General features: G+C 53.0%; 6 protein-coding genes across 6 annotated transcripts; 4 read left to right on the forward strand and 2 right to left on the reverse strand.

Annotated features, from left to right (window-relative positions):
* Positions 1–489: 489 nt before the first annotated feature.
* Positions 490–3,186, forward strand: UCRPA7_5010 (putative som1 protein; the record flags this gene model as incomplete). Its single annotated transcript, XM_007917561.1, has 5 exons — positions 490–975; positions 1,037–1,218; positions 1,281–2,625; positions 2,691–2,969; positions 3,025–3,186. 5 exons carry the CDS (start codon positions 490–492, stop codon positions 3,184–3,186), a joined length of 2,454 nt encoding a protein of 817 aa, XP_007915752.1.
* A 1,975-nt stretch (positions 3,187–5,161) lies between these two features.
* Positions 5,162–9,917, reverse strand: UCRPA7_5011 (putative helicase associated domain-containing protein; the record flags this gene model as incomplete). The annotated part of the gene is made up of 4 exons (XM_007917562.1): positions 5,162–5,392; positions 5,464–8,296; positions 8,355–9,126; positions 9,179–9,917. 4 exons carry the CDS (start codon positions 9,915–9,917, stop codon positions 5,162–5,164), a joined length of 4,575 nt encoding a protein of 1,524 aa, XP_007915753.1.
* A 454-nt stretch (positions 9,918–10,371) lies between these two features.
* UCRPA7_5012 (putative translational activator gcn1 protein) lies at positions 10,372–18,570 on the forward strand (the record flags this gene model as incomplete). Its single annotated transcript, XM_007917563.1, has 5 exons — positions 10,372–10,507; positions 10,571–11,735; positions 12,240–12,654; positions 12,705–17,957; positions 18,013–18,570. 5 exons carry the CDS (start codon positions 10,372–10,374, stop codon positions 18,568–18,570), a joined length of 7,527 nt encoding a protein of 2,508 aa, XP_007915754.1.
* A 283-nt stretch (positions 18,571–18,853) lies between these two features.
* Positions 18,854–20,089, forward strand: UCRPA7_5013 (putative 60s ribosomal protein l19 protein; the record flags this gene model as incomplete). The annotated part of the gene is made up of 4 exons (XM_007917564.1): positions 18,854–18,871; positions 19,345–19,595; positions 19,721–19,871; positions 19,931–20,089. 4 exons carry the CDS (start codon positions 18,854–18,856, stop codon positions 20,087–20,089), a joined length of 579 nt encoding a protein of 192 aa, XP_007915755.1.
* Positions 20,090–21,567: 1,478 nt separating this feature from the next.
* On the forward strand, positions 21,568–23,420 carry UCRPA7_5014 (putative serine hydroxymethyltransferase protein; the record flags this gene model as incomplete). Its single annotated transcript, XM_007917565.1, has 5 exons — positions 21,568–21,690; positions 21,749–21,805; positions 21,855–21,999; positions 22,064–22,201; positions 22,273–23,420. 5 exons carry the CDS (start codon positions 21,568–21,570, stop codon positions 23,418–23,420), a joined length of 1,611 nt encoding a protein of 536 aa, XP_007915756.1.
* Positions 23,421–23,903: 483 nt separating this feature from the next.
* UCRPA7_5015 (putative isochorismatase family protein family protein) lies at positions 23,904–27,431 on the reverse strand (the record flags this gene model as incomplete). Its single annotated transcript, XM_007917566.1, has 1 exon — positions 23,904–27,431. The coding sequence occupies one exon, from the start codon at positions 27,429–27,431 to the stop codon at positions 23,904–23,906; it is 3,528 nt and encodes a 1,175-aa protein (XP_007915757.1).
* Between the last annotated feature and the right edge of the window lie 88 nt (positions 27,432–27,519).

Genomic DNA, 27,519 nt, shown 5'->3' on the forward strand with positions numbered 1-27,519 from the left:
GGCCCAGCCTCCGTCAGACTCTTTCTTGTTCCTCCTCCTCCTCTTCGCCCACTATTGCGCAGCATCGACGACACATTTTTTCTAGCTTCGTCGCATCTGCATACACAAGAGTCGTCGCCTCGATTGACGCCGTCTGGCAGCGCCGCACGCCAGGAGTTTTGGGGGCTTCATAGAGCGTATCAGCGGCTCCTGTGCTCCTTTTTTTGGCCGGTGCAGCTGTCTTGTCTGCCCGCTGCATCCCAGCTGGCCACAACCCTTTTTCATCCAACACCACTCCCCGTCTCCCGACACGAACCACCGGCGCCCACAGCGCTTTGCCCGTGCTACCATCTCGACGGTGGCTGACCGAGACAGAGCTCTTTGCAGCGGCAGAGCATCCACCACATCTCATCGCCGTCGTTGTCGCACTCGCTTCCGACATCGACCCTCTAATATTCCGCTATCTCCGCATCGCAGCAGACCTGGTCTGCGACAGCCTCCACCGGCACCATGAACAACCCGAACATGGTCAACATGAACATGGGCGGCCCAGTCGGTGCTCCCATGCCCATGATGAATAATGGCGGGGTTGTGCCTCCTGGCGCCCAGCGACAGCTCCAAGTGAACGAGAACAACAGGACCCTGCTCAATACCTACATCTATGAATATTTCCTCCGCTATGGCATGTACGACGCTGCGCGCGCCATTCTCAACAGTGACTCTCAGGTCAAGGTACTAAAGGACAGCCCTAACGGACGTCGCGATGAGAACGGAAACCTTCTCGGAAACGGGGCCGGCGATGACCCGATGGATACGGATTCCAAAGAGGACATGGAGTCAAAACGCCCCGAGGATCTTCCCGCTCCGAACGTGCCAATGCCGCTACCCGACAGCTGCTTCCTGTACGAATGGTTCTGTCTCTTCTGGGACATGTTCAACGCGCAGAAGGGCAAGGGCGGCAGTGGACAAGTCAATCAATATGTCAGCCACACACAGGTATACTTACTTCGCTCCGGCTATTGATTAGGAGTAGAAACCAAGCTAACGCGTCGTGCAGCAACAATCACGTATGAGACAAGCTCATCAGCAGGATATGCTTCGCCAAATGCGACCAGAGTTCACACAGCAGCAGTATCAGCAGCAGATGATGCGCAACATGCAGAACGGTGCTGCAATGAATCTCAACATGAAGCAGGGTAACAACCTTCCTCGAACAGCCATGGCAAACAGCCAGAACAAGTCAGTCATTTCTACCACGTCGCTCGACCGTTTGTATCTTGCTAACATGCTTTCCACCCCAGCCCTCAAGCCATGCAAATGCTACAACAGAAGCAAGGTCAAATGCAACGTGATCCCTCCGACATGGATGGCAACCGTGCACGACCCGCATCTCCGGGGTCTGGAGACAGCGTTCCCTCCCCCTCCAAGAGGCCGCGTCTAGAAGGAGCTCCTTTCAACCCTCAACAGGCCGGAATGATGCCCAACGGAAGGCCCGCTGGCCAGGGCATGCCAGGGCAGCCAGTGGGCGCCCAGGCAGCCCAGGTGCATCAAATGCTGATCCAGAACGGCATTGATCCGAGCCAGTTGAACCCCGAACAGTTCCAGACTTTCCAGAACCAGTCGCCAGCTGTCCAGCAGAAGACTATTCAAACGTATGCTCAGAACCTTCAGCAGCACCACGGTGCTCAGATGGGCAACAAGCCGATGCCAAACGCTGCTCCTGGACCTCAAGGACAGGGCTCGCCCATGGTTCCTCAAGGACCCGATGGCGCGGCGCTGAATGCATACTACAATGCTGGTGAAATGGCGGCTGCTGGTGCTATGAGACCTGGTGCCCCTGGTGCCAATCAGGCTGCCGGCGGCAGCAACCATGCCCTCCAGGATTATCAGATGCAGTTGATGTTGCTAGAGCAGCAAAACAAGAAGAGGCTGATGATGGCTCGCCAGGAGCAGGACGGCATGGCTATGCCACGGGCTGATGGGCAAGGCGGCCCTGCTGGCCCAGTTGGACCGAATCCCCAAGGACCAAATGGCCAGCCATTCCAAGGCGCATCGCCGCAAGGTCCCCGCGCAGGAGCCTCACCGAACCCAAGTGAGCAGATGAAGCGTGCTGGCCAGATGAACCCCGTCAATATGGGGTCTCCTCTGCCCGAAGGCGCTCAGTCACGAGGCTCTCCGAATGCAATCAACTTCATGGGTGCCCAGATGGATCCATCTACTGCGCCGCACTTCTTCAAGGATATGAACGGTATGGGTGGAAATATGGCGGTGGCAGCACAGATGAATGGCATGCGACCTCCTCACCCTGGGCAGCCTTTCAATGGCCCAATGAACCAGCAACAGATGATGGCAGCCCGGCAGCAGCAACAAGCGGCCGCGCAAGGCAATCCTCAGATGCAGTGGCAGCAAGCCGGACCTAATGGACAGCAGATGGCTGGTCCTCCAGGTCAGCAAGGTCCGCAGGTGCAGGGTACTCCGCAGCAGCGGTCCATGCCTCCTCCAGCCCAACCGCAGGCTGCTGCTAATGCTGCTGCTAATGCCCGAAACACGTCGTCGCCGCAAGTCAGCACAGCTGCGCCGCCTACACCCTCACAGGGCAATAAGGCTGCGCCAAAGAAGAAGGAGTCCAAGGCTGCGAAGGACAAGGTACGTTTCCCATTCACGCAACACGTTCTATGTGGGAGTATGTGTAGTAATAACGTTTTGAATAGCGCGCCGCGACTCAGAAGAAGTCAAACTCCAACCTCAACGCAGGTGCAACTCCTGCTGCTGCCGAGGCAGCTCCGGAACAGGAGCCTCCTACACCAGCAACTCCCATCACCCCTGTCAACCCACAGAGCTTCAACAAGGGTCAGAATGCGGCTCCAGCACAAGTCATTCCAAATGGACAACCCGCCGCACCGGCACCCCCTGTTGCCGCTCCGATGCCGCCGCAGCCGCAGCCCGATCCTAACCAGAACAATGCGTACGGTATGGGCGATGGTGGACTGGTAAGTCATACATGTAACCTCTTTCATTCATTGGACCATTCATTGACAATTGCAGGACTTTGGTTCAATGGACTTCGCCAATCCGCTTACGTCTACTGATGTCCTCGACTCGTTCGATTTTGACTCGTTCCTTCATGATAACGAAGGCGATCCTGGCGCTTTTGACTTCAACGCTGGAGCTTTCGCCATGGAGGGTGGTGAGATCGGTGCGGAGTAGGTATCCGTACTCTCTCCAGACGAGTAAAAAGATTGCCCGCTATATGGATCTCAAACCATATCCAAATCCAAGGCATCATGAATCTTGTTCTTTTCCAGTTATAGAAAGGCAAGATGTTTCGAGTTTGGCAAAAAAGTATTCTCATCAGTTGCAAAAATTGGGCTGCTTTCTTAGTAGAGCGGCGGTTATTGGTCTCGTTCACATCATACTCCCTACAGTGTTATTATCATCATCCGAAGGGTTCTCATGTGGCTAGGCTCTCTTATTTAACAGTAGAGCCGGCCAACGGGTTTTCTTTTATTCGTTGCGTTATCGGGCAAGGTCTTGCACATTGGTGTCGTCAGGGTTATATCGTCATTTCCGCACCCATCTGGAAGGGACCTCTTTCTGGTTTCATTTATTTTGACCAACTACACGCGTTGTTTTGGCTTTGCTATTCCCGTTTTCCAAGTTACGCTTTGGCGGGGCTCCCTCCTGCTGAGGTGCCCCCGATCACGTCAGCTACGTATTATGAAAGGAGAAGCTGAGCGGACGGGACCGGTGGTGTTGTTTCGGGCATATGTCGGGGCGGCGCCGGGTACGGCTGACTGGCTTGGTTGTGACCACAACCCTAATTAACGTCTCGCTCCCGCGCGGCACTTGCATGTTTCACCGTTGAGAGGAGGAGAGATCTAAAGCCGGAGGATGGGCCACATCTTGGAACAGTACACGAAAGGAAAGGTTGATCGATCAGAAGTGGCCACATAAGACGGGCCGTGTGCGGTGCCGGAGAGAGAGACCTAAGGTCTGCCCGACATATCTGAGAGATAGGTGGAGGATCTCTGTATTTATTAGAGTTCGTGGTCAGGAAGGACGTTGATATCTCTGGTGTTGGTCGCGCATTGTTCCTCTCCTAAACGAGACACCCTCCATTATCTCTTGTCGAATTATCATGGCTGCCGACGGCCATTATGGCTTTATGATCCGTTTAGATTTCAAAAGTTCGCACCTTGAAACACCTGAGTGATTTGCGAAGGTTGTGATGTGTCAAACCGTATAGTTGTGCTCTAATGATGGTCATTTTCGGTATCGACTATACATAATGAAACCAACTTCAATTGTAAAGTTGCCAACTGGCTCAGCTTCACTGACATTGAAATGCCTCTGCTCTGAGTTGGGGTTGAAAAGGGTTGAATGAGATGGCCGAGGCATACTTTTCATGATTGGTCTCTAGTCCAAGTGATGTTTACTCGACGTCGAGGGGTTCTCACATGACGTGGTTGTTGACGTTCGTCACTTATGTATATTTGAGGGAGTTTAGATTGAACCGAGTAGAAATGCATTTCTGGAAACTTGATCCTGATCTGATGCCATTATACCTCCTCGGACCCTTCACAACAGATGCAACTCTACACTCTAGCTAAACTAGCTGAAAAAAGCACATACGTTCCAGAGACATATGTCCCGGTCGTAAGGTGGAAAGGCAGTCGGTTGTTGCAGGTTGCTTGTAGGGTATCATCTGGATATCACACGAGGACTCAACCTTGAGGTGGTTTGAATAATATGATAACCGTAACATGTAATTCTGAGGCTCAACATGGTCGAATTTCAGCTCGGAGGAAGAACTCCTACACTTCAGTTACGGCAGAAATGGCAATTTTCAGAACCACTTTCATTGCTAGTTGAAAAGGAGCTCTCACTCAAAAAGCACCTAGTTGCAGATATCAAGTCTTGGCAAGCATAGACGATGCATCATGTCTTGCACACGAAGGCTCGAGCAGAGCAGACTTTACACCATCTACAACTTACCAATGGCTGAGCACATGAAAAGGCTAACGGTGATTTCAAAGCAAGCATGCAAGATCCTATGTTTTTTGTCTAGCCGCTACCATTATGAAAGGCACGGCGAGAACCAAGTGCCGCCCTGGACCATCCAGAGTAGCCAAGACGCGGGATGTTTGAAGAATTTCTAAGGCGATACCATCTTGTAGGCCTTCTAAGCCTTACTGGTTCCGCCCTTGTCTCCAAACTCCTGTGAGAATATGCGCTGCCACACATCCAGCCACTTCTCATGCTGCGCCGTGGGGAGCTTTCCAGGGTTCTTGAAGGAGCGGGTGAGCATCTCTCGCAGCCGTGCCCTCAGGACCTTCATCACCAGCATTGTTTTCCAGTCGGGGGCAGCGAACCGGGCGCGGTTGCCGTCGAGAACTAGGACGCCTGAATACATCTGTGCTCGCATTAATGTCGGAACACTATTTAGGGGGGGGGAGGGGGGGGGAATATAAGGGTTATGCGTACATCAGGGCGGACATCGCCACAGAGGAGGGCAATGGCGAATGCTTCGACGGCTGTAGTCTCGTGTGCGTTCAAGAACCTGAGATAGAATGTGAGCGTCGCGTTGAAAATTTGGGGGAGACTATCTACGTACGCCTTGGATTGCATAATGTGGTAGTAACTCAGCCATCTGAGTTCGTTATGCCCCTTATTAACACTGGTTGGATGGAGGCTGATCGACTGATTGTTGCCGACGTTCCTGAGGCCTCGGCCACCGGGTACATCACGCACGAGGAGTTTGGGATAGAAGCTCCAGGCAATCACGGACTGTGATATAACATCGTTTTCGCTGTTGGCGTTGACACGTTGAGGCAGTTCGAAGAAGGCTTGATGGCGCCTTCGACCACCTCCGCCAGACGAGTATCTCAAGCGGTTCAGGTTGCGCCGCTCCTCATCCGTAAGCTGCAAAAAGCCTGAATCAACGAGAGAGACCAACAATTGGCCTTTGAGGTCCTCTATATTGGCGAGGGTCTGGGAACTCAAAAAATTCTTGCGGCAGAACTGGTACTCGCCGCCGGAAGCCGAGGCGGATTGGCAGACGCGTTTCCAGGCTAGATACGCATTGTAGACGGTAAGAAGATCCGAGTCACCCCGACGGAAGGCCATGCGGACCGTATCGGCTTGGTTGCGCTGGCCAAATGGTGCGACGAAAGGTGATTTGGATGAGAGGATGGCAGCTACCGTTACGGCCATGTCGAGGCACTTAAATACCGTGCCCAGCAAAATGAGCTTTCCAAGGAAGACATCTAATGGCAACCGGGCGAGTTGATTCCCAAGCGGCGTGAGTTCTTCGGCCTGTGTTAAGGCGCGAACATCGACAAGCGCATCGATCGCACGACGAATGTTCTTCGCGGAAGGAGGATCCAATGCGCTGCTCAAGGTCTCGTCAATTCCGCCAATCTTGCAGATCTTGACACGGATGGCAAGGTCTTGAAGTGAGAGCCGAAGCATCTCTGGCGTCTGCTGGTCGCTCATGATGTTGTCGTGGCGGTATTTGGTGAACATATGAAAGCAAAGGCCCTCCTGCACACGTCCAGCACGCCCTCGCCGTTGCTTAGCATTTGCCCGTGAGATGAATGTATCTATCAAGCGCGAAAGTTGACGTCGCTCATCGAATCGCATCTCACGATGCTTGCCTGTGTCGATGACACAGGTCACGTCCGGAATTGTAATACCGGTTTCCGCAATGTTGGTGGCAAGCACGATCTTCCTGAACCCTGGTGGTGGCACAAGGAAGGCCGCTTCTTGTTCTTCAGATGCAATGGAAGAATGCATGGGGTATACAAGCCACTCGCTTGCAAAGAAGCGATCGCCTAGGAGCATATCATTAAGAGTCCGGATCTCAGCAATACCAGGTAAGAAGACCAGGATGGCCTTGCTGAAGTCGATGTAAGTGGGGTCTGTAGCAATGCGTGCAATGAGTTGAACAATGAGATCAACCTCGATCTGATATTCGTCCAACTGAGCAAGAGTGTTGCGCGTCCGCCCAGAGTACTGCTTGAGCTCCTTCAACAACTCAGGCTTCGATGATGCCTCAGCATCACTCTCATCAAAGTCGTCATCCAGGTCAACAATCTTCTCTCGCGGGCGCTTGTCGATCGAATAACCGGTTAATTCAATGGCGTCTTCGAGGTAATTGACCTGTACAGGGAATGTGCGACCTGGCACATTCAATACAGGAGCACCACCTAGATACTTAGAAAATCGTTCTGCATCGACTGTTGCTGACATCAATATGACTTTCAAATCCTTTCGGCGGGCCATAAGTTTCTTTAGTACAATAAGCAAGAAGTCGCTGTCGATGGATCGCTCGTGAACCTCGTCAAGTACAAGGTGGGTGATCTCGCGAAGATCATTTGAGCCCTCCAGCATACGCATCACAATACCGGTCGTAGCATACACTAGACGAGTCTCTTTTGAGGTGTTTGCCTCAAGTCGAATTGAGTATCCAACGAGAGATCGGGAAGTACCAATGTCGCCTTTGTTTTCGCCAAGCTCTTCACTGACACGACGTGCCAGAGATATAGCAGAGATACGACGAGGCTCTGTACAATACACCTTGCATGGCCGGCCTTGAGAGAGCTGATGTTCGAGGATGAAAGAAGGTACCTGTGTGCTCTTGCCACAACCAGTCTCACCACAAATAATGACTACTTGTTCTTGGTCAATGGTCTGAAGAACCTGGCTTTTGTAGGCCCACATTGGGAGCTGCATCCTGGAGGCTAGCATCGCCTGAAACTTGGGCGAGCTGCTCTTTCGATTCCATATGCCTTGGTAGAACTCAGTGTCCCCAGACAGTCGTTTCGATCGCTCAGCACCGGACTCGTCGCCAGTATCAGCACCACTTCTACCGGCTCCTCGGCCCCTGAAAGCGCCTTGTAGAATGACTCCATCCTCGAGCTCCTGGTCTTTCCGTTGGCGTACAAGTGACCGCAGTTCCTTGATAGCTGTTCTATCCAGGGCATCCGCCTCATTCTTTCTTGCCTCCGCAAACTCCGTCCAGAGGTCCTTCCATTGAGGCGGGAGTCTGAGGGCGACCTTCTCTTCTTTACCAGACGCGGAGAATATAAGGAACAGGGCAGTAGTTGCTATGAAGGCTTCGGACTGATTTGCGTCGGGAGTTGCGATCGATGTCATCTTGAATACAAACTGGATAGGTGAAGTAGCGGCTTCGACCCCTTGAATATTCGCGGGCGGAAGCACCTCCTGACTTTTGGTCCACACAATGTTGATCAAATGCCGATTAGCGAAGGTGGCTTCTGATATCTTCATGTATGATATCTTCACAGATGAATCTCTGTTCCTTGCTGTTAGTGATAGCCCCACATTGAGATGAACAATGCTGCACTACATACCTCGCACGGCAGGCTTCCTCAAGCACTCGCCTGGGACTGATGCCCGTCCATTTACCAAAGTCACGAATCGTAACTTTCTCGCCATCCGCACTGTTGATAACAGTAGTGGATTTGCCCGTTGTGGGATCAACCTCATTAACCGGGAGGCTCGAGAAGAGGTCTGCAAGCGCTGCATCTTCCTCATCGTCATCTTGTGCGAGAATCTCAGCTGCCATTCGCTCTGCCTCCTTGGTAATATCGTCATCGGAATCGTCGCTTGTGTCCTTAGACGCATTACCCTGGTTCTCCTCGGCAGCTACAGCTTCTGCCCTGGCTTGGGCCTCGGCCGTTTCTTTCTTCAATGCTGCGTAGTCCCTCTCAAGAGCGATTCGTTTCGGCTGCCACTGCATATCTGCCAATCCCTTGTCGAAGAGTGGATCTTTTACAATTCTGTCAACCTTTGCAAGTAATTTAGCAATTTCGAGGTCATCAGATGAAGTGTCATCATTTGCATCCACATCAAGTTGAGAAGCCGGTTTCCGGCCTTTCTTCCTCGGAGCATCCTGCTGAGGGCGTTGGAGGTTGAACAACTTTGTCTTCGTTTCAATGTAAGTGGGAACCAAATCATCGGGCTCAATATCACTGTCATAAGTAAGGATCTGCTTCTTGGGAGAAGGAGCCCGCGGCAGACGAGCACCACCGTTCTTCTTGTTCCCTGATTTCTGTCGGGCTTCAGGCTCAAGGAGTAGAGGCGTAGTGGCGCCAGAAGGAAGCGGAGTATCTAGAGGAGTATCTTAAGAGCACCTTGTAAGCAAAGTCAATCAATGCTAGAGGAGACTACCAACCTTTACCGCTTGCCCGAGAACGTTTGTCATAGTCGGGCAAGTCGTCCGCGGTACATTCTCTAGCAAGCCAGTCCAAAGCTTCATCCAAGCCCCATATTGAGTCCTTGACACTGCCGCTAATGTTGGTTGAGATGTCCAGCACGTACTGCAAGGCAGGCTGGACCTTATCGTCCGGGAACCCTGCCCCTGACAGAGTTTGCTGCAGGGTCCATAACTTGATGGTCAATTCCTCTTCAGGAAGAAGCTTGCCACTTGCTGGATTCTCAGATGCAGTGCTTGAGGCAGCAAATCGACTCTCGGCCTGGATCAGGTCGAGAATATGGTCCATAAATTCGGGAGGAAGCCATTTCCTTGCATTAATAGGCTCGGATTGTCCTCGAAGCAACCGGCGGTCTGTTTCCAATCTCTGCTTCTGGCGCAAGGCATCGCGCCTTGTCTTCTGTGCATACTTATCGACCAGCAGCTGCAATTCAGACTCTTCAAGTTGTCTCTCAAACTCTTCAGGGCTCAACTCTTTGGTCGGCGCAGCAGAAGATGCCCTTGTGGCGTTGTCATTCTGAGATGGCGGGGCAGCAGCACCTTTGGATGGCGGGGCAGAGTCGCCTTTCCTGGAAGCTTCAGCGCTGCCATCAGCGCCCTCAGCAGGGTCAGCTCGAGATTTTGAGGGCACTGAAGTGGTAGTGAAACCGCGGGCTGGGTTCGCAGCAGGCTTCTTCTTTTTCTTGTTTCCACCAGCCATCGCGCCTGGTCGGAGGGCGAACGCAGCCTGCTGTCCGACGACAGCGAATCCGTGAATAGCAGCAAAAAGAGGGTTGTATTTGTTGACTTTGAAAGTGTGGCAACAATGACGGCGTTTCTTGAAGCAAAGCCGCAGTAGAGTGGAGGCTCCATTATTATTTTACAGCAATTGGATTCCGGGCGCGGGGCTCAGAATTTGGCGGGCAGAAGAGCTGACCGCCTGCCTGTTTGGTGGCAGTTCCCCACCATGAGTCCTCGCCGAATTTGAAGGTGGGTAACTCACATACCATACAGCTCAGCAACCACCAGAAAGTGCTTTCCTGAGACTGACTGACTGGCAGACAGAGAGACAGACAGCCACAGAAAGCTGAAGTACACCTCAACATCACCAACAGCTCCCCCAAACAACTCCTACCACCGCTCCGTCATGCAAACTGCCATATGCGCGCAACAAGATGACTGAAGTGGTGGTGAACGGAGCCGGATCTGGCGACTTCGACCTCAAGTCCGCCCGAGAAGCCCTATCGTCCTCTTCCACGTCCACAAGACTGCAGCAATTACGAGCAATTGATGAGAGGATATCTCAAAATGGTGAGTAGGGCCGAAGAGAATCATGTCCTACAGGTTCATTACTAACCATTCCTCAAATTACAGCAATCGACAAGGCAACTCAATTGCAGCTGTTGAAGACCCTGTTCTGGACTCATGCCTTCTATACCGACCGCCCTTCCCGGAAAGCTGTGCAAAAATGCTTGGTTTCAATATGCAAGGAGGGCGACTCGGACCTCCTTACCCCATTCGTTGCTGTGGTTCGACAGGAAGCTGCGAAACCGAACATTGCGGCAAACAATGCTTTCGTTCTAGTTGAGTGGTGCGGCTTGTTGATGGAGCATCTTGCAACAACTCCACTGTGGGAAAAGTTCGGAAAGGACATTATTGCAGCAGACTCTGATGCCCTCGAGAAGTGTCTTCGTTCCTCAACTAAGGGTGGTGTTGCGCATTCTGCGCTTATTGTGACACGGCGGGGACTACGAAAGCTAGCTACCTCTGAGGGCTCTGAAAAGGCAATTAATGATGCTATACAAGATCTCTCCGCCAAGGGTTCGCAGCCAACTTCCAAGAACGCCATAATGCTTGGTGTGATTGCTGGTGTTTGTTCTAGGAAGCCAGAAGCTAAGCCCTTCGTTGCGAAGCAGAAGTCTTTATACCTCGCATTTTACACACGAGAGATTATTGGATCTAAGACACAGGTCCCGAAGCATCTTGCCGCTGGTCTGAACGACTTCTTCTCGGCATACCTTACACTGGATGATCTCGAAAAGGAAGTAATCCCATCACTGGAGAAAGGCCTCCTGCGAGCACCTGAGATTGTACTGAATGATCTTGTTACACCTTTGATAGAGTCTCTCCCAGAGGAGTGGGATTTGTCCAGCATACTCAATGGGCACCTTCTCAAGCCACTGCTTTCCAATGTCAAGTCGACGAATCCGGCTATCCGCAGTGGCGCGGTTGCGGCTTTCCATGTGGTGGCCGATCAATGCCGGGATTTCGGTGCATTAGAGAAGACTGCTGACGAAATTCTGACGCCGTTGAAGACGGGTAAGCTTGCATCAGCAGATCACAGAGTTCTTCACTCCGAGATGCTTGCGTTCCTACCAGAAACAAACACCGTGGCAGAGAAGATCGTTGCAGCTTTGCCAGCAGTAGCTAGCAAAGAAGGCAATGAGCCCGCGCTCGCTGCAGAGACATTGGCCCTTACAAAAGCGGCCAAAATCATGCTATCAGGGGAACTTGAGTTACCAAAAGCTGTCCTCGATGCGTACGCCAAAGGGTTGGGCGATAAGAAACTGCCTTTCCGGAGGATATGGATACTCATGGTCGGCGATATCCTCGAATATTTTAAATGCGATACGGCGCTTCCACCAAACGTGGAGAAGTTTGCCGAGTGTACCCTTCCGCCCCTTTTTGACATCTACAACGAAGTCTTGGCAAATTCTCTCAAGGCTTCTCAGGATGGTCTCGTGATTGGGGCTCTTGTTGTTTGCTCCGTCGCAACCTCCATTTTGGGCAATAGCAACAATGCCAAGCTCAGCGCTCTTTCGAACAGGTTTTCTATCCCCAAACAATGTCTGGTTCTGGAGCCAAAGCCGTCTTTTCTTCTCAGTCCCCGCATATACAGCAGACTCTCTGCAGATGAAGAGTCACGATGGCTGTCCCGAGCACTGTCTGCAACTGTGACAGATCTTCCGAATGACAATGATTCTAAGATCTCCATAGCCTGGGCTCAAGCATACATATTCATAATATGTTCTACAACCATAAGCGCGAAATTACGGAAAGAAGCTGAAGATGCCCTGGCGGACCTCTATGCCCGAAATCAGACTCAGGTCTCTGGCGTCATTATAAACGGCCTGTGGCATTGGCTTGAGATGTTTGAGGTAGGCGATAAGGATAGTGCTGCTGTATTGGCCAAATCTGAGAAGGACAACCTCCATTTGGCTTTAAAGTCTATCTGCCTGACCCCAGTCGAATGCGCAAAACGAGCGCAGTTGACTGCAGCAAAAGACCTGTTGGAGCCTCAAATGTGCTCGCTGGTTGTACTTGCTCGTCAACAACTCATCCCACGTTCCAAATGGATTGATTTGTGCCTGCGAGTCGATGTAGATCCCGGTGCTCTAGCGCAGAAGTACGAGAAAGAGCTGTTGGAGGAGGTGGTTGAACGAACAAGTTTTGAGAGTGTGAGTGTTCTTCCTGTAATTCTGGTATCTGGATTTCTAATCTTCTACAGTCGCGGGCCACCAAAGAAGCTGCGTGCGATGCAGCAGCAGAACTCGCCTTTGTTGCCCCTGAGATCATGACGCCACGTATCATCCAATTGATCCAACGCGATTTGGATGTTTCTCAACTACATGATATCGGGCCGGTCGAGGCAGCGATCTTTCGCACACCTGAGGGTACCGCATTCGTTGATGTCCTTGCGAAGAAATCACAAGTCGTCCCAAATAAAAATACTAAAGACTATGATACACTAAAGTGGGAGGAAGAATTGAGAGCCCAAATAGCGCAGAAAAGGGGTCAGCAAAAGAAGCTGACAGCCGACGAAACTGCCAAAGTCAATGCTCAGCTAAAGAAGGAGGCTGAGATTCGTCTCCGAGTGCAGCACACCGAAGCAAGGTTATTACGAGGGTTTGGGATTGTTCAAAGCCTCGTGACGGGACCGCCGACCGATGCTGCTCTATGGATGGGCCCTGCAGTTCAAGCACTGCTTGATGCTATTGAGGCAGGCGCGACTTTGATCACTGGAGAAGCTGGTCCTTCAGCATACATCACGCTTTCGAGCCTCATCTCCTCGCGTCTTGGGCCGATGGCACCCTTTGTTGGAGTCGCTACACTACGAGCTCACGATGTATCAGCCCTGCCTGAGAACCAAATACAGGAGCCAGTCGAGGATCTAATCACCCGGGTGCTGTATCGTCTCCGCTTTGCTGGAGAGCAACGGCCATTTGATACGGTTTCCTTGATTTATATGATACCCCTTATTCTTTTGGTCTTGCGCAAGGGTGGATTTGGCGAAACGACTGATGATCGTGATGCTCAGTTGGTGCTGGCCATCGAGTTTATCGCCTTTCACACAAGCTCTTGCGAGGACGAAGCTATGCCACGGTCCGATCTACTCTCCATCCTCATCTTTTCCATGCAACAGTACAGTCAACACTACAAAATTGTTAAGGACTGTTTTGCAGACCTGGTCCGTTGCATTGCACCTAATGTCAGCCAGGATGAGATCAGAGTCCTCGCTGAAGGAGCTATTGTGCCTCAAGCCACAGTCAGGACAACTGTATTGCAGTCGATCAGTGCTGAAGTGGACATGAGCGAGCTTGACTTCTCCGAGGAGATCTGGCTTGCTTGTCATGATGACGTCGAGGAGAATGTTGAGTTGGGCAAAGAAATCTGGCAAGAGAGCGAGTTCGAGGTTTCTCATGATGTGCCGTTCAAAACACTGCCTTACTTGCAGAGCAAAGATGGGCAACTGCGACGAGCGGCTGCAAGATCGCTCGCTGAGGCAACACATATCCATCCTTCAACGATGCTGAAACTTTTAGAGCACCTGAGAGCTTCGTACCTTGAACTTGCCAAACCGCGGGTGCCACAGCTTGACGAGTACGGTATGCCGAAGAAGATGGATCTTTCCGACCCCTGGGAAGCGAGACATGGTATAGCCGCTGCTTTAAAAGAGCTTGCCCCTTATCTTGAAATAGGCCAGTTGGATGCGTTCTTTACTTTTCTCATCGAGCAAGGACCTCTCGGCGATCAGCATGCTTCTGTCCGCAGCGAGATGTTAGAAGCCGCCAACAACGCCATCAGCATACATGGAAAGGCCATTGTAGATAAACTCATGAAAACGTTCGAGAAAACGCTCGAGGCCCCAGACAAGGGCTCTGAAGCTGGCGATCGGGTCAACGAGGCAGTCATTATCATGTATGGTGCCCTCGCTCGACATCTCAAACCAGGTGATGCGAAGATTCCAGTCGTCATTGAGAGGCTTCTTGCTACCTTGAGCACTCCATCCGAGACGGTGCAATATGCCATAGCAGAATGTCTTCCTCCCTTGGTTCAAACTTGCGGTGACAAATCTTCAAAATATTTCGATCAAATTCTCGAAACTTTGCTCACCTCAAAGAAGTATGCAGTCCAGCGAGGCGCAGCTTATGGACTTGCAGGTTTAGTCATGGGACGCGGTATTAATTCTTTGAGGGAGTATCGAATAATAATTTCCCTGAAGAGCGCTTTGGATAACAAGAAAGAAGCAAACCAGAGGGAGGCAGCTCTTATAGCTTATGAGCTGCTAGCAACGGTTCTTGGTCGCTTATTCGAGCCGTACGTCATCCAAATCGTCCCACAGCTGCTTACCGGCTTTGGCGATGGTAATGCCAATGTTCGTGATGCGGCGTTGGCTGCCGCGAAGGCATGCTTCGCTAGACTCAGTTCTTTCGGTGTCAAGAAAATTCTACCCACTTTGCTTGACGGTCTTGATGAAGATCAGTGGCGAAGCAAGAAGGGAGCCTGCGACTTGCTCGGAGCGATGGCATACTTGGATCCGCAGCAGCTTGCACAGAGCTTGCCAGAAATCATTCCTCCGCTGACGGCTGTTCTAAATGACAGTCATAAGGAAGTGAGATCGGCTGCCAACAAGAGCTTGAAGAGGTTTGGCGAGGTCATCAACAACCCTGAAGTCAAGAATCTCGTTGATATTCTACTCAAGGCCCTCAGTGACCCCACTAAATACACAGACGAGGCTTTGGATGCACTCATTAAGGTGCAATTTGTGCATTACCTGGATGCACCGTCGCTGGCTCTCGTTAGTCGTATCTTGCAGCGTGGTCTCAGTGATAGATCCAATACAAAGAGGAAAGCGGCCCAGGTCATCGGTAGTTTGGCTCATCTCACTGAGAGGAAAGATTTGGTGGCCCATCTCCCCGTCCTGGTCGCCGGTCTCAAGCTTGCCATTGTTGATCCCGTACCCACTACCCGTGCAACCGCATCTCGAGCACTTGGATCTCTCGTCGAAAAGCTGGGCGAAGATGCGTTGCCAGACCTCATCCCGCAACTCATGCAAACTCTCAAGTCCGACACTGGTGCTGGCGACCGACTTGGTTCTGCTCAGGCTCTTAGCGAGGTGCTGGCAGGATTGGGTACAACCAGGCTGGAAGAGACCCTGCCTACCATCCTTCAAAATGTCGAGTCTTCCAAACCCGCTGTCCGAGAAGGCTTTATGTCGTTGTTCATCTTCTTGCCTGTCTGCTTTGGCAACAGCTTCGCAAACTACCTTGGAAAAATCATTCCGCCAATTCTTTCTGGACTTGCGGACGACATTGAGTCTATCCGAGAGACTGCTCTCAGAGCCGGTCGATTGTTGGTCAAGAACTTTGCTGTCAGGGCTGTCGATCTCTTGCTCCCTGAGCTAGAGCGTGGTCTCGCAGATGACAGCTACAGAATCCGTCTCAGCTCTGTCGAGCTTGTCGGTGATCTTCTCTTCAATCTTACTGGCATTACCGGTAAGGAAGACACCGAGGAGATGGACGAAGAGAATGTCAAAGAAGCGGGGGCTTCGTTGCGCGAAATCCTTGGTGAAGAGAAACGCAACAAGATTCTATCCGCGCTGTATATCTGCAGAAACGACACGGCTGGAGCCGTGCGAAGCGCAGCAATCAGCGTCTGGAAGGCTCTGGTGTCTACTCCGAGAACACTCAAGGAGCTTGTTCCTACACTTACGCAGCTCATCATTCGCCGTCTTGGCAGTTCAAACATGGAGCACAAGGTTATTGCCAGCAATTCCCTTGGAGAGCTCATTCGAAAGGCTGGTGATGGTGTCCTATCAAGCCTTCTGCCTACTTTAGAGGAAGGTCTACAGACATCGACTGATACCGATGCTAAGCAGGGTATCTGCCTTGCGCTGAAGGAATTGATCTCCTCGGCGTCAGAGGAGGCCTTGGAGGACCACGAGAAGACCCTTATCTCTGTCGTACGAACCGCACTCACTGACTCCGACGAAGACGTCCGTGAAGCAGCCGCAGAAGCCTTCGACTCTCTGCAACAGATTCTGGGCAAGCGTGCAGTAGATCAAGTATTGCCATTCTTGCTCAACCTTTTACGCTCCGAAGACGATGCAGACAATGCCTTGCAGGCCCTGCTTACTCTTCTGACAGAGACGACTCGTTCAAATATTATTCTGCCGAACCTCATCCCTACACTCATCACACCCCCAATCTCTTCGTTCAACGCTAAAGCTTTGGCATCCCTGTCCCAGGTTGCCGGCGCTGCTATGAACCGCCGTCTACCAGGTATTATCAATTCGCTGATGGACAACATCATCAATAGCAAAGATGACTTGCGAGAGGATTTGGACAAATCATTCGATACAGTACTTCTGTCTATCGACGAATACGATGGCCTGAACACTGTGATGAATGTTCTTCTACAGCTCCTTAAGCATGAAGACCACCGAAAGAGAGCTGCTACCGCCCGTCACTTGGCGACATTCTTTGCACAGGCTGATGTTGACTACTCTCGCTACAACCAAGACATTATTCGCGCACTGCTTCTGTCCTTTGATGATCGCGACCTAGAGGTTGTCAAGGGTGCATGGAGCGCGCTGAGTGAATTTACCAAGAAGCTGAGGAAGGAAGAGATGGAGGCTCTTGTGCCTTCTACTCGGCAGACCCTGCTTCTCGTTGGCGTCCCTGGCGTGAACCTGCCAGGATTCGAGTTGCCAAAGGGCATCAACGCCATCCTGCCAATCTTCCTGCAAGGTCTTATGAACGGTACCGCCGATCAGCGTACGGCGGCCGCGCTTGCCATCTCTGATATCGTAGACCGTACAAGCGAGAGCTCCCTTAAGCCGTTCGTCACTCAGATCACTGGTCCTCTTATTCGTGTCGTCTCCGAGCGGTCGACAGAAGTCAAATCTGCCATTCTCCTTACCCTCAACAATCTGCTAGAGAAGATGCCAACAGCACTCAAGCCGTTCTTGCCACAACTGCAACGAACGTTTGCAAAGTCGCTGGCAGATACTTCCAGTGACTTACTACGGTCTCGTGCAGCCAAGGCTCTTGGAACCCTGATCAAATTCACACCTCGTGTTGATCCTCTCATTGCGGAGCTTGTGACCGGTTCAAAGACAACGGATTCGGGTGTAAAGACGGCCATGTTGAAGGCTTTGTACGAAGTGATTAGCAAGGCTGGTGCCAATATGGGAGAATCTTCAAGAGCAGCTGTCCTCAGCTTAATTGACATGGAGACAGATGAGAGGGACGAGAATATGACAATCACCAACGCGAAGCTGCTTGGCGCTCTTATGAAGAACGTACCTGCAGATGTTGCCAGCACTTTGTTGAAGAACCGGGTTGTGACCACGTCCTTCAGTCATACCTCTGTCCTCGCGCTCAACGCGGTTCTCCTAGAATCATCCGAGACGCTTCTCACTAGCCCACTGGCCGACGACTTGCCCGATCTCCTCTGCCAGGGCATGACGAACAAGGAGGTAAGTTACCATCAATTTGACTTTGATTGTCTCTTAACTAATTGCAACTCCCTAGCCATATATTGCGGAGAACTTCATCCTTGCAACGGGCAAATATCTTCTGACTGACTCACCGAAGTCATTCGAGTCAACAAAGCAGATCTTTGAGACGATAGCAGGTATCATCCCGCCAGGCGCCCCGGTTGATATGCGACGCCTGGCGCTGGTTCTTGTGCGTACACTTTCACGTGTCAATGAGGACATGGTGCGGCCCCACCTACCAATGCTCGCACCCCCTATCTTTGCTTCTGTTCGAGACATGGTCATTCCTGTCAAACTAGCAGCAGAGGCGGCGTTTGTGGCGCTGTTCAATGTTGTCGATGAGGAGAGCCGAGTGTTTGACAAGTACATCTCTGGTCCGGGGGCAGAGCATCTGCCTGCTGGTGCTAAGCGCAGCATGCAGGACTACTTCAAGCGTGTAGCGTTGAGATTAGGAAGCCAGGCGAGAGAGCGGAGAGAAGCGGAAGGAGGTGCAGGTGGTCTGGGCTTGGCTGGTGATGAGGCTGAAGACGAAAAGGAGATCTGGGCAGTGGGCAGACTAGAGGTTGGTGCCGATGTGTTCGGCAAGGATTGATAGCAGAGTTCATGATGATTTATGAGCAAGCTGTCATGTTTCGTTGTATTTGAAGATCATAGCATTCGCAGGGATCGTGTAGACATTCAAAAGTACTTCATTTCCCAGATATCTGCATATCTCATCATTGTTCTCATACTAACTCGGTTACAACAGAACCCTTCATTAACAGATCTCGAAATAGAAGTAGTCATTTATAGGCCCGTTGTGCAGGAATTACTTGTCGAGCCGATGAACAACAGTTTCCCGTCATAAATGACAAGGAGAGGTCACGTGGCAGGTCATGCACAAATTTCGGCAAGTGAGTCAGGATTTGGCGCTAGCATTTCGGCGTACGGATAATCCGATCTCTGAGAAAGACGGGTAACCCTCACATACCTCCAGGGCTAGGCCAGAAGCGATTTTAGTGCGCACCACTCGGGCTTGAGAAATCTTGCAAGTGACTTTGAGACCCCCTCCCACTCTTCGAATTTTCGACCTCCATCCACCAAGTCGACAACGACCATCACCCAGCAATCAAGTCAAGATGTGAGTAGCACGCGCCTCCAGAGCATTTATTACGGGCCATGAGACGTATTGGGTGATGCAGAGAAGTGTCAGAGGCCGGCCCGGGGCTCCAGTCGATGGCGGATTGAAGGGCATCCCCGCCGAGCCTCTTCGAACATTCTCATGGCATCATAGCGGTCCTATCATCATCAATCGACACGCTTTTCATCATCGAGCCGAGTGCTGACATTTTTTCTTCCTCTCTACAGGGTCAATCTGCGAACCCAGAAGCGCCTTGCGGCCAGCGTCCTCGGATGCGGCGAGCGCAAGATCTGGCTCGACCCCAATGAGGTCAGCGAGATCTCCAACGCCAACTCCCGCCAGACCATCCGCAAGCTCGTCACCGATGGCCTCATCATCCGAAAGCCCGTCACCATGCACTCCAGATCCCGTGCCCGCGAGCTGAACCTTGCACGAAGAATTGGCCGTCACCGAGGCTTCGGAAAGCGAAAGGGTACCGCTGATGCCCGTATGCCTTCGTACGTCTCACCACTATCCCTGGGAGGATGAACAGCATGCGGATGCAGCAAGGAAGCTGCCTTCCGCCATATTTCTCTGGATTTTGTTGATGAGACTGTTTTGGCTGACTTGATGGGATTTGTAGTCAGGTTCTGTGGATGCGCCGCCAACGCGTCCTCCGCCGTCTGTTGGTCAAGTACCGTGCCAGCGGCAAGATCGACAAGCACCTTTACCACGAGCTGTACCACCTCGCCAAGGGTAACACCTTCAAGCACAAGCGCGGTCTCGTTGAGCACGTGAGTTCTACCATGCAGCTATTTCAGAAGATCGAGACACTGACTATTTAATTCTACAGATCCACCGCGCCAAGGCCGAGAAGCAACGTGAGAGACTGCTCAAGGAGGAGATGGACGCCAAGCGTGCGAAGACCAAGGCTGCCCGCGAGAGGAAGGTGGAGAGACAGACGGCGAAGCGCAATGCTCTGATGGGCGATCTTGAGGAGGAGACCAAATAAATCACGAGACACGGCAACTTCGTATCTACTTACTGAATGAAGACGGAAAGGCGGCTTGCATTCGGAGTATCAGGTTGGGTCGTTTTTCTCTACACGTCGTCTCACTACTACTGAATCCTACCTGGTCAGCGTCATCTAGAGACGGGCACCGTAGGGCTTCTGCTGCATGTATTCAGGGCATTGAAAACGGAAATCAATGGGCTTTCAGCACTTTTTCTGAATGATTCCACTCGTAGGCGTGACCATCTCTGAAGCAATGACCTGCCTCCACTATTTTTTTCATATCCTAGTGAGCGCGCATGCCACATGCTAAGTCCAGACATGTCTGTCGTCTTAGTGATGATAGTTGATTGAGATACAATGATGCAGGAAAGCTTCTCAAAGTGGTCTGGGCTCCATCTTTGAAAGACTTAGATTCGAAAGCTACTGGGATCCCTCAAAGAAGCTATGGATGCTATGGATGCTATGGATGCTAGATGCCGCGTACAGCTAGGGCCGGGCATGTATGGAGTCTGAAGAGTGCGAACGTCCGGGACGGAGGTCACAGTCCGGCCACTCGGGGCCGTCGCAATGGCATCCTCCCCAGGAAACTAACAGGATCTATCTCTATAGTGCAGAAGCCAAGGGGAAAAAGCAGCAGTGTAGGCGGAGACTTAGATCAAGACAAAGTGAGCGGGAAATATGCAGTGGCACTTGTCGTACTGCTATCGTGAGAAGAAAAGAAAAAAAGGATGGCCGAGGCCGGAACAAGACACACAAGAAGATCAACTAATTTTTCACATGGTTTGGGTCAGGAATTGCTTCATATTGTCCCTTCAAGGTGGTTGGGTGCGCCAAGGACATCTCATCAAGCTCCCGACAGAAGAGCGGAATTCCATTGTGCGAGCGAAGCGGTCTCATCATCCCCAATTTAGTTGATACAGAAGAAAGGAGAAGAAAGAGAAGGAGGAGGGAGACAGGCGCATCGACGGTGCAGTGGTAGTTATTTCCAGAGCTGCCAGCCCTGGTGGATGTCGGTGGTCCGTGCACAGGACCTCCAGCTTGCTAGGATTCTAGGAAGGTGAGTTGACAAATGAGAGGGCGGGGGATTTGGCGGCGGCGGGGCACCACCACCTGGAGCACCTAGAAACTACAAACTGTAGCAGCCATCATGCCGCCTGCCCGCCCGCCCGCCGTTAGCTTAGGTAGCGTGGGTAGGTAGTTAACCTGATAAACGGCCGGTCTTCCTCGCCGATCTCTTTTCGACGAAACCAAGTGACTTGCCTTGACTTGCCTTGCCTTGACCTCCTCCCTCATAAAGCAAACCCAGCCCGGGGCATCCCAAGGTGGAGGTTATCCAAAGCCTCTTCTGTATGCTCTCCCGTGTCCTGCTACAGCTACAGCTTCAGCTTCAGCTTCAATTGGCGGGCTAACACAGCTTGCTTCCCAAACACACAGTGGTAGTGGTAGTGGTAGTGGCGCTGTTCGTCCGTCACATCATGTCAGTCCCCATCTTCAGAAGCACCTCGCGTGCTGCCATCCGATCAGTGCCGAGATGCTCGGCCTTCCAGAATAGCACCAGGCGGGCTGTGTCGTCCTTCACCACTGAGGGGCAGCAGAAGGTATGTATTGGTTTTTGCTGTATGAGCAGCGAATTGTCGCTAACATGAAGCTTGCTAGGTCCTGACGGCGCACCTTCAAAAGGCGGATCCGGTAATGTACGACATCATAGAGAAGGTATAGCTCCTCCATACCGTCACTGTCGTCGGACCTCACACGCCAACAGCCAGCACAAATACACAGAAAGAGGCATGATGCTGATGGCCAATTCCTGCAGGAGAAAACAAGACAGAAGCAATTCATCAACCTCATCCCCTCCGAGAACTTCACATCCCAAGCTGTCCTCGATGCGTTAGGCAGTCCCATGCAAAGTACGCCTTGAAAGAGACCTCGGTCAATTCGACTCAGACCATATACTGACACGCATGCTTCTAGACAAGTATTCCGAGGGATATCCTGGAGCAAGATACTACGGAGGCAACGAGTTCATCGACCAGTCCGAGCGGCTATGCCAACAGAGAGCGCTGGAGACCTTTGGCTTGGACGAGAAGCAATGGGGAGTGAACGTCCAACGTATGTATAATTGCATGCATTGTGGAAGCTATCCTATCAGACAGATGGACTGACATCTCACTTTCTTGTAGCGCTGTCCGGAGCACCGGCCAACCTCTATGTCTACTCGGCTCTGATGGAGACACACGACCGCCTCATGGGCCTGGATCTTCCCCACGGCGGGCATCTGTCCCACGGATACCAGACCCCGACGAAAAAGATCTCCTTCATCTCCAAATACTTCGAGACCCTCCCTTACCGACTCGACGAGTCTACTGGCTACATCGACTACGCAAAGATGGAGGAGCTTGCCACTTTATACCGCCCGAAGATCATTGTTGCAGGCGCCTCCGCTTACAGCCGATTTATCGATTATGCAAAGATGAAGGACATCTGCGAGAAGACGGGCGCTTATCTGCTTGCTGATATCGCACACATTTCCGGCTTGGTAGCAGCGAAGGTCATGCCTGGCCCGTTCGCATATGCAGACATCGTCACAACAACCTCTCACAAGTCTCTGCGTGGCCCGAGAGGCGCCATGATCTTCTTCCGCAAGGGCGTCAGGCGGACCAACCCCAAGACCAAGGAGGACGAGCTGTACAACCTCGAGACGCCCATCAACGCCTCTGTATTCCCCGGCCACCAAGGCGGCCCGCACAACCACACCATCGCCGCGCTGGCCGTCGCGCTGAAGCAAGCACAGACGCCCGAGTTCAAGGCGTATCAGGAGCAGGTCCTCGCCAACTCCAAGGCGCTGGCACACCGGCTCGGTGAGGCCAAGGACAAGGGCGGGCTCGGCTACTCGCTGGTCAGCGGCGGCACGGACAACCACCTGGTGCTGGCCGACCTCAAGCCGCAGGGCATCGACGGCGGCCGCGTGGAGCGCGTGCTGGAGCTGGTCGGCGTCGCCGCGAACAAGAACACCGTGCCGGGCGACCGCTCGGCGCTGACGCCCGGCGGCCTGCGCATGGGCACGCCGGCCATGACGACGCGGGGCTTCAACGAGGACGACTTCAAGCGCGTGGCGGACATTGTCGACCGGGCCGTCACGATCGCCGTCAGGGTGAACAAGGCGGCGGTCAAGAACGCCGAGGAGAAGCAGCTCAAGGGCCCCAAGAGGCTCAAGGTCTTCCTCGAGTACCTCGGCGACGGCGAGACGGACCCCGAGATCGTCCAGCTGAGGAGCGAGGTCGCCGACTGGGTGGGCACGTACCCCCTGCCGTGGCAGCAGGCTGCATAGAGAGAGGCACCTGTGGTAAGATGAGCGCGGGCCGGGGGAGTAATTGCTGTTGTGAGCGGTAGCGAGTGGGCAATTGGATCAATTGAACATGTGATGGAATGGATGGAAGGTGCGTGGGATATATGTACGTATGAAGTTCAACCTAGGCATCCAAACGAGAATAGCTGGGACGGACTTGCTCAACTGTTCTCCCGGAGTTTCAGGCGTATAGTAGTATACGGGGGAGGAAACCATATTCCCTCCCAGAATTTACGGACTGGCACTATATTGTCCTCACTCATTCGAATAATGACAGTTGCAAGTGCTTGCAAGGTCTCTATAGAAAAAGTAAAAACGAGGAACCCCCTTTGTTTTATTTTCCTATAAGACGCCGCCAGGTTATCTCGCTCGCTATATCCTTTGAATTCAATAAGCCACACGAACTCATATCCTAGTCGGAACCCCCAAGATCAAACAATCCCTAACTTTTTGCCCGTAGAAGCATCATGTCGTCGCCGGATCCTTGCCCTTCCCTTTACCTTCTATCTTTTCCTTGGCCCCTTCCTTATCCTTGGTTGAGTTATCTGCGTCTGACTTCTCCGTCTCTTCACTTTCAGCTTCATCTTCTTCTTCTTCGCTCTCTATCTTCCCCTTTCCTTTGTCCTTTGTAGGTATTTCTTCTTCCTTCTCCTTCTTCTGCTCCTCCACTGGTTTTGTAGGGTTTGGCTTCTTCGGCGTCTCCTCAGCTGGTATTTCAGGTTGCGCGTCTCCCATGACAGCCTTGACACTCTCCCGCGATGCAAAGCTCGTGTACCAACCCTGCAGCCCATCGAGACCGATCTTGCGCAGGACAGAGCTCAGAGCCTCGCCGTCGTCCCTGCACACGCGCGCCATGTCGTGTAGGACTGGCCACAGCGCGTAGTCAGCGACGGTGGCTGGATCGTCGCCCTCGCCCGCAATGCTGCCCCGGTGGGCGCCCGCTTCATCCGCCCACGACGCAAAGGTAGTCAATTCGCGGCGGAGGGACTTGAGCAGAGTGGATGCGTGCTGGCCCTTGGCTGAATCCTTGCTCGCCGCAGCACCCCTGGCCTGGCTGCGCAGCAGAGCGCGCCATTTAGCCTCCAGGCCGAGCGCGGCTTGGAAACGCGAGTAGAGCCTCGCGAGCGCCGGTCCGCTCCGGTTCGTCTCTTTCTCGCCGCCGTATGTTGATGCTAGATATAGCATGATGGCCACGTCGCCAGTCACAGTCGACTTGCCGGCATCGTTATCAACAAATTTCACAGGGAGGTCATCGGGCACTTCAGCGCTGTCCTTGAGGCTGAAGCCCGGGCTAACGCTGCCTTTGGCGTACTTGATATCATACGCCGCGAGCATGAGCGTGACGCGCGTGTCTACGATGTCGTCTCCGCTGGCGAAAAACCGCGGCGAGGCGCTCAGATGCAGCACGTCGAAGCCAGCGCCATAACTAGCTTTCCAGTCGAACGCGCTGCTCTGGTTCTCGCGCCCAAAGGCCTGCAGCATGCGCACGGCCTCGGGCGTCTGGCCGTTGACGACGGCGTGGGCCGCAGCTTTGGTCTTGCCCGTGGCGCCCTGGCCCCAGATGAGCGTGCTGTCGCGGTTGAGGAACGTGCCGATGCGGCGGAAGGTCAGGCTGATGCGGCCGCCTTCGTATGCGAGTTCGGCCTCGGTCTTCTCCCTGTCCAGACGCTTGTCCTGGCGGATGGCGTGTAGCCATTTCTCGTTGGTACGTAAACCCATGCGGCACAGGGAGTTATGTGGAAGGTGTGCGCGCTCGACTTGTCGTCTTTGGCCTTCGACCGGAGCGCTTGTCTTTGATTGTGGGGAGGTTGAGCTATCTTTCCTCGGCTCCTCGACAGTCTTATCCGCAGAGTCGGGTGAAGTGGTTACTCCTTGCTCAAGCGCTACAGAGTCAACAGCTTTCACCGACTCGGTCTTCCTCTTTGAGGGGTCCCTATCAGCCCTCTTAGTGCGGAAGACCATGGTCCTCTCAGCGCCGAGACTGACATTAGCAATGAAGGAGTCTGGCACGACGTCAATTGTCTTGTCGCTGTGCTCGCTGATATAGTCATTGCCGCCACGATAGAATTGGATGAGCACATGATTGACAGGATGCCCTAAATGCTTCTCAACATGCTCCTTAATCTGTAACACTGTCGGACTGAAGGGCACCAGTACCGGTGCCTCGTCAGAGGGATGGCGATATACTGGTTGATTACCTTCTGAATCAACCTCGCCTTGCACAGCGACCAGGCGCGGGACCTCTCCGCCTTGATGCATCATACGCTGCCATTGCACTTCCCCACATACACGCTCGAAGATATTCTTCTTCAGGATTGGTGGCAATACGTTCTGAATGACAGTGGTGTCGCCTTCACAGATAGGTTCGGAAACGATGGGTTTGTCCATGTCTTGAGACTCTTCCGTTGCTGCGTCTGCCTCTTCAGCTGAGCTGTCGTCACTTGAGCTACCTTTAGCAGTCGGGGGCTTTGTATTCTCGCTTTCCGGTGGACTATGCTGGGGCTTGTCCGCTGGTTTGGACTCTTTGGACTCGGTCTCGATCGTGTCCTTGCTGGCAATTGCTTCCTGGACCTTTTCCTTGGCAAATTCTGCACTGATTCGGGTTCTCTTGAAGCTCGAAGCAGGCGATCGCCATTCTTGCGGCGGCGAGTCTTTTATCCTTTGGTCGGCCCTTTCGACACCTCTCGATTGTCTTCTAGCAGCGACTCTCGCTCTGATCTGAGCCTCGAATGACTCACTGTCAATGGGCGATCCAGAGTCGGAATCGGCATCGAGGGGGTTGGCTGGCTCGATGACTGGATCATGGCGCATATGCGCACTTGCGGGCTTGGGCGCGTCGTCCACCTGCAGGGTGGCCCGAGCATCGTCATCGCTCACCACGGGCTGAAGCGGCTCGACTGCAGCCTGCGGTTGAGGATCTTGGGACTTGGGGTCAGGCGCGACGACAGTCCCTGTAGAAGACGACGACTCGCCGCTTAGCTTCAGCTTCTCCATTGACGCGGGCAGCAACTGCTCTGCGCCCGCATCCGCGCTTGCCGCGGGCGGCGGCGGCGGCGGCGGCGGCGCATCTGCTGCAGCAGTGGGGGGTGCGCTGCTGCCCGCTTTGCTGCGTGGAGATGAGAGTCTGGAACGTACGGGTATGATAGTGCGAGCCGCAATTGGGCTCTTGCCTCCCCTGCCTCGACTGCTGCTCGCGACTCGGGACGGGCTGGACGGGCTGGAGATAGCAGGTTCTAGCTTCGCTTCGGGTTTCGAAGAGCTGCTGGGTAGCAGAGACTGGATGACGTCTTCGGCGTACAGTAACTCACAGCCCGTGAGCTGGATCAGTTGTCGCGTGGCCTTCGCATGCCGTATTATGCTGCGATATCCGCAGCAGTCATCCACGATCTTAATGTCATATCCATAGCTGCCAGCAGCCAAAGCCGTGGCATACACGCTCGTGTTGGTGAGCGCTCCACAGATGTAAATCTCCGTTGCGAACCGTCCGCGTAGAAGTTGTAGTAGCTGCCCTGTCTGAAAGGCAGAGTAGTGCGTCTTTGTTAGGCGGTAGTCCTTGGGCTCTATTGCTGCTGCAATATCAGCGAATGCCTCGACTCCTGCTGAGCCCGGCTGCACGCAGGCTCTTCCCTCTCCCTGGGGCGGTCTGCTCAAGAAAGCCTCCGGGTCGTTCTCTGGTGGTTCGGACGGTTCCCTAGACGTTCTCCTCCGTCCCCGCGGCTGTGCTCCAGGTCGAATGGACAGCGGAGGGCCGTCGGTGACGACAATCTGATCATCATTCGCCGGCCTCGGCCTCTCGTACTCGCTGCGTACCCATATTACGTCTCCTGCGCCAGACTGTCGGAAGGCACTCGCCAGGTCGACGATTCTCTTGACGAACCCCTCCGGCTCTGTCACAGGAAGCGCCCCGTCGGGTGAGAGGAAGTCGTTCTGGAGATCGATTGCAAGGAGCGCCTTGCGCGTCCCGAGGGAGGGAAAGCGAGTGGGGTCGAACATGGCGAGGTCGTCATGCGAATCGTCGTTTAGGTATGGTTGATTATGTGAAGGACTATAATTGGTATAAACTGGAGTTCTTGTCAGCGTT

The sequence above is a fragment of the Phaeoacremonium minimum genome (assembly GCF_000392275.1).
Source record: "Phaeoacremonium minimum UCRPA7 unplaced genomic scaffold PA7_03_scaffold_379, whole genome shotgun sequence".
NCBI classification, from domain to species: Eukaryota; Fungi; Ascomycota; class Sordariomycetes; order Togniniales; family Togniniaceae; genus Phaeoacremonium; species Phaeoacremonium minimum.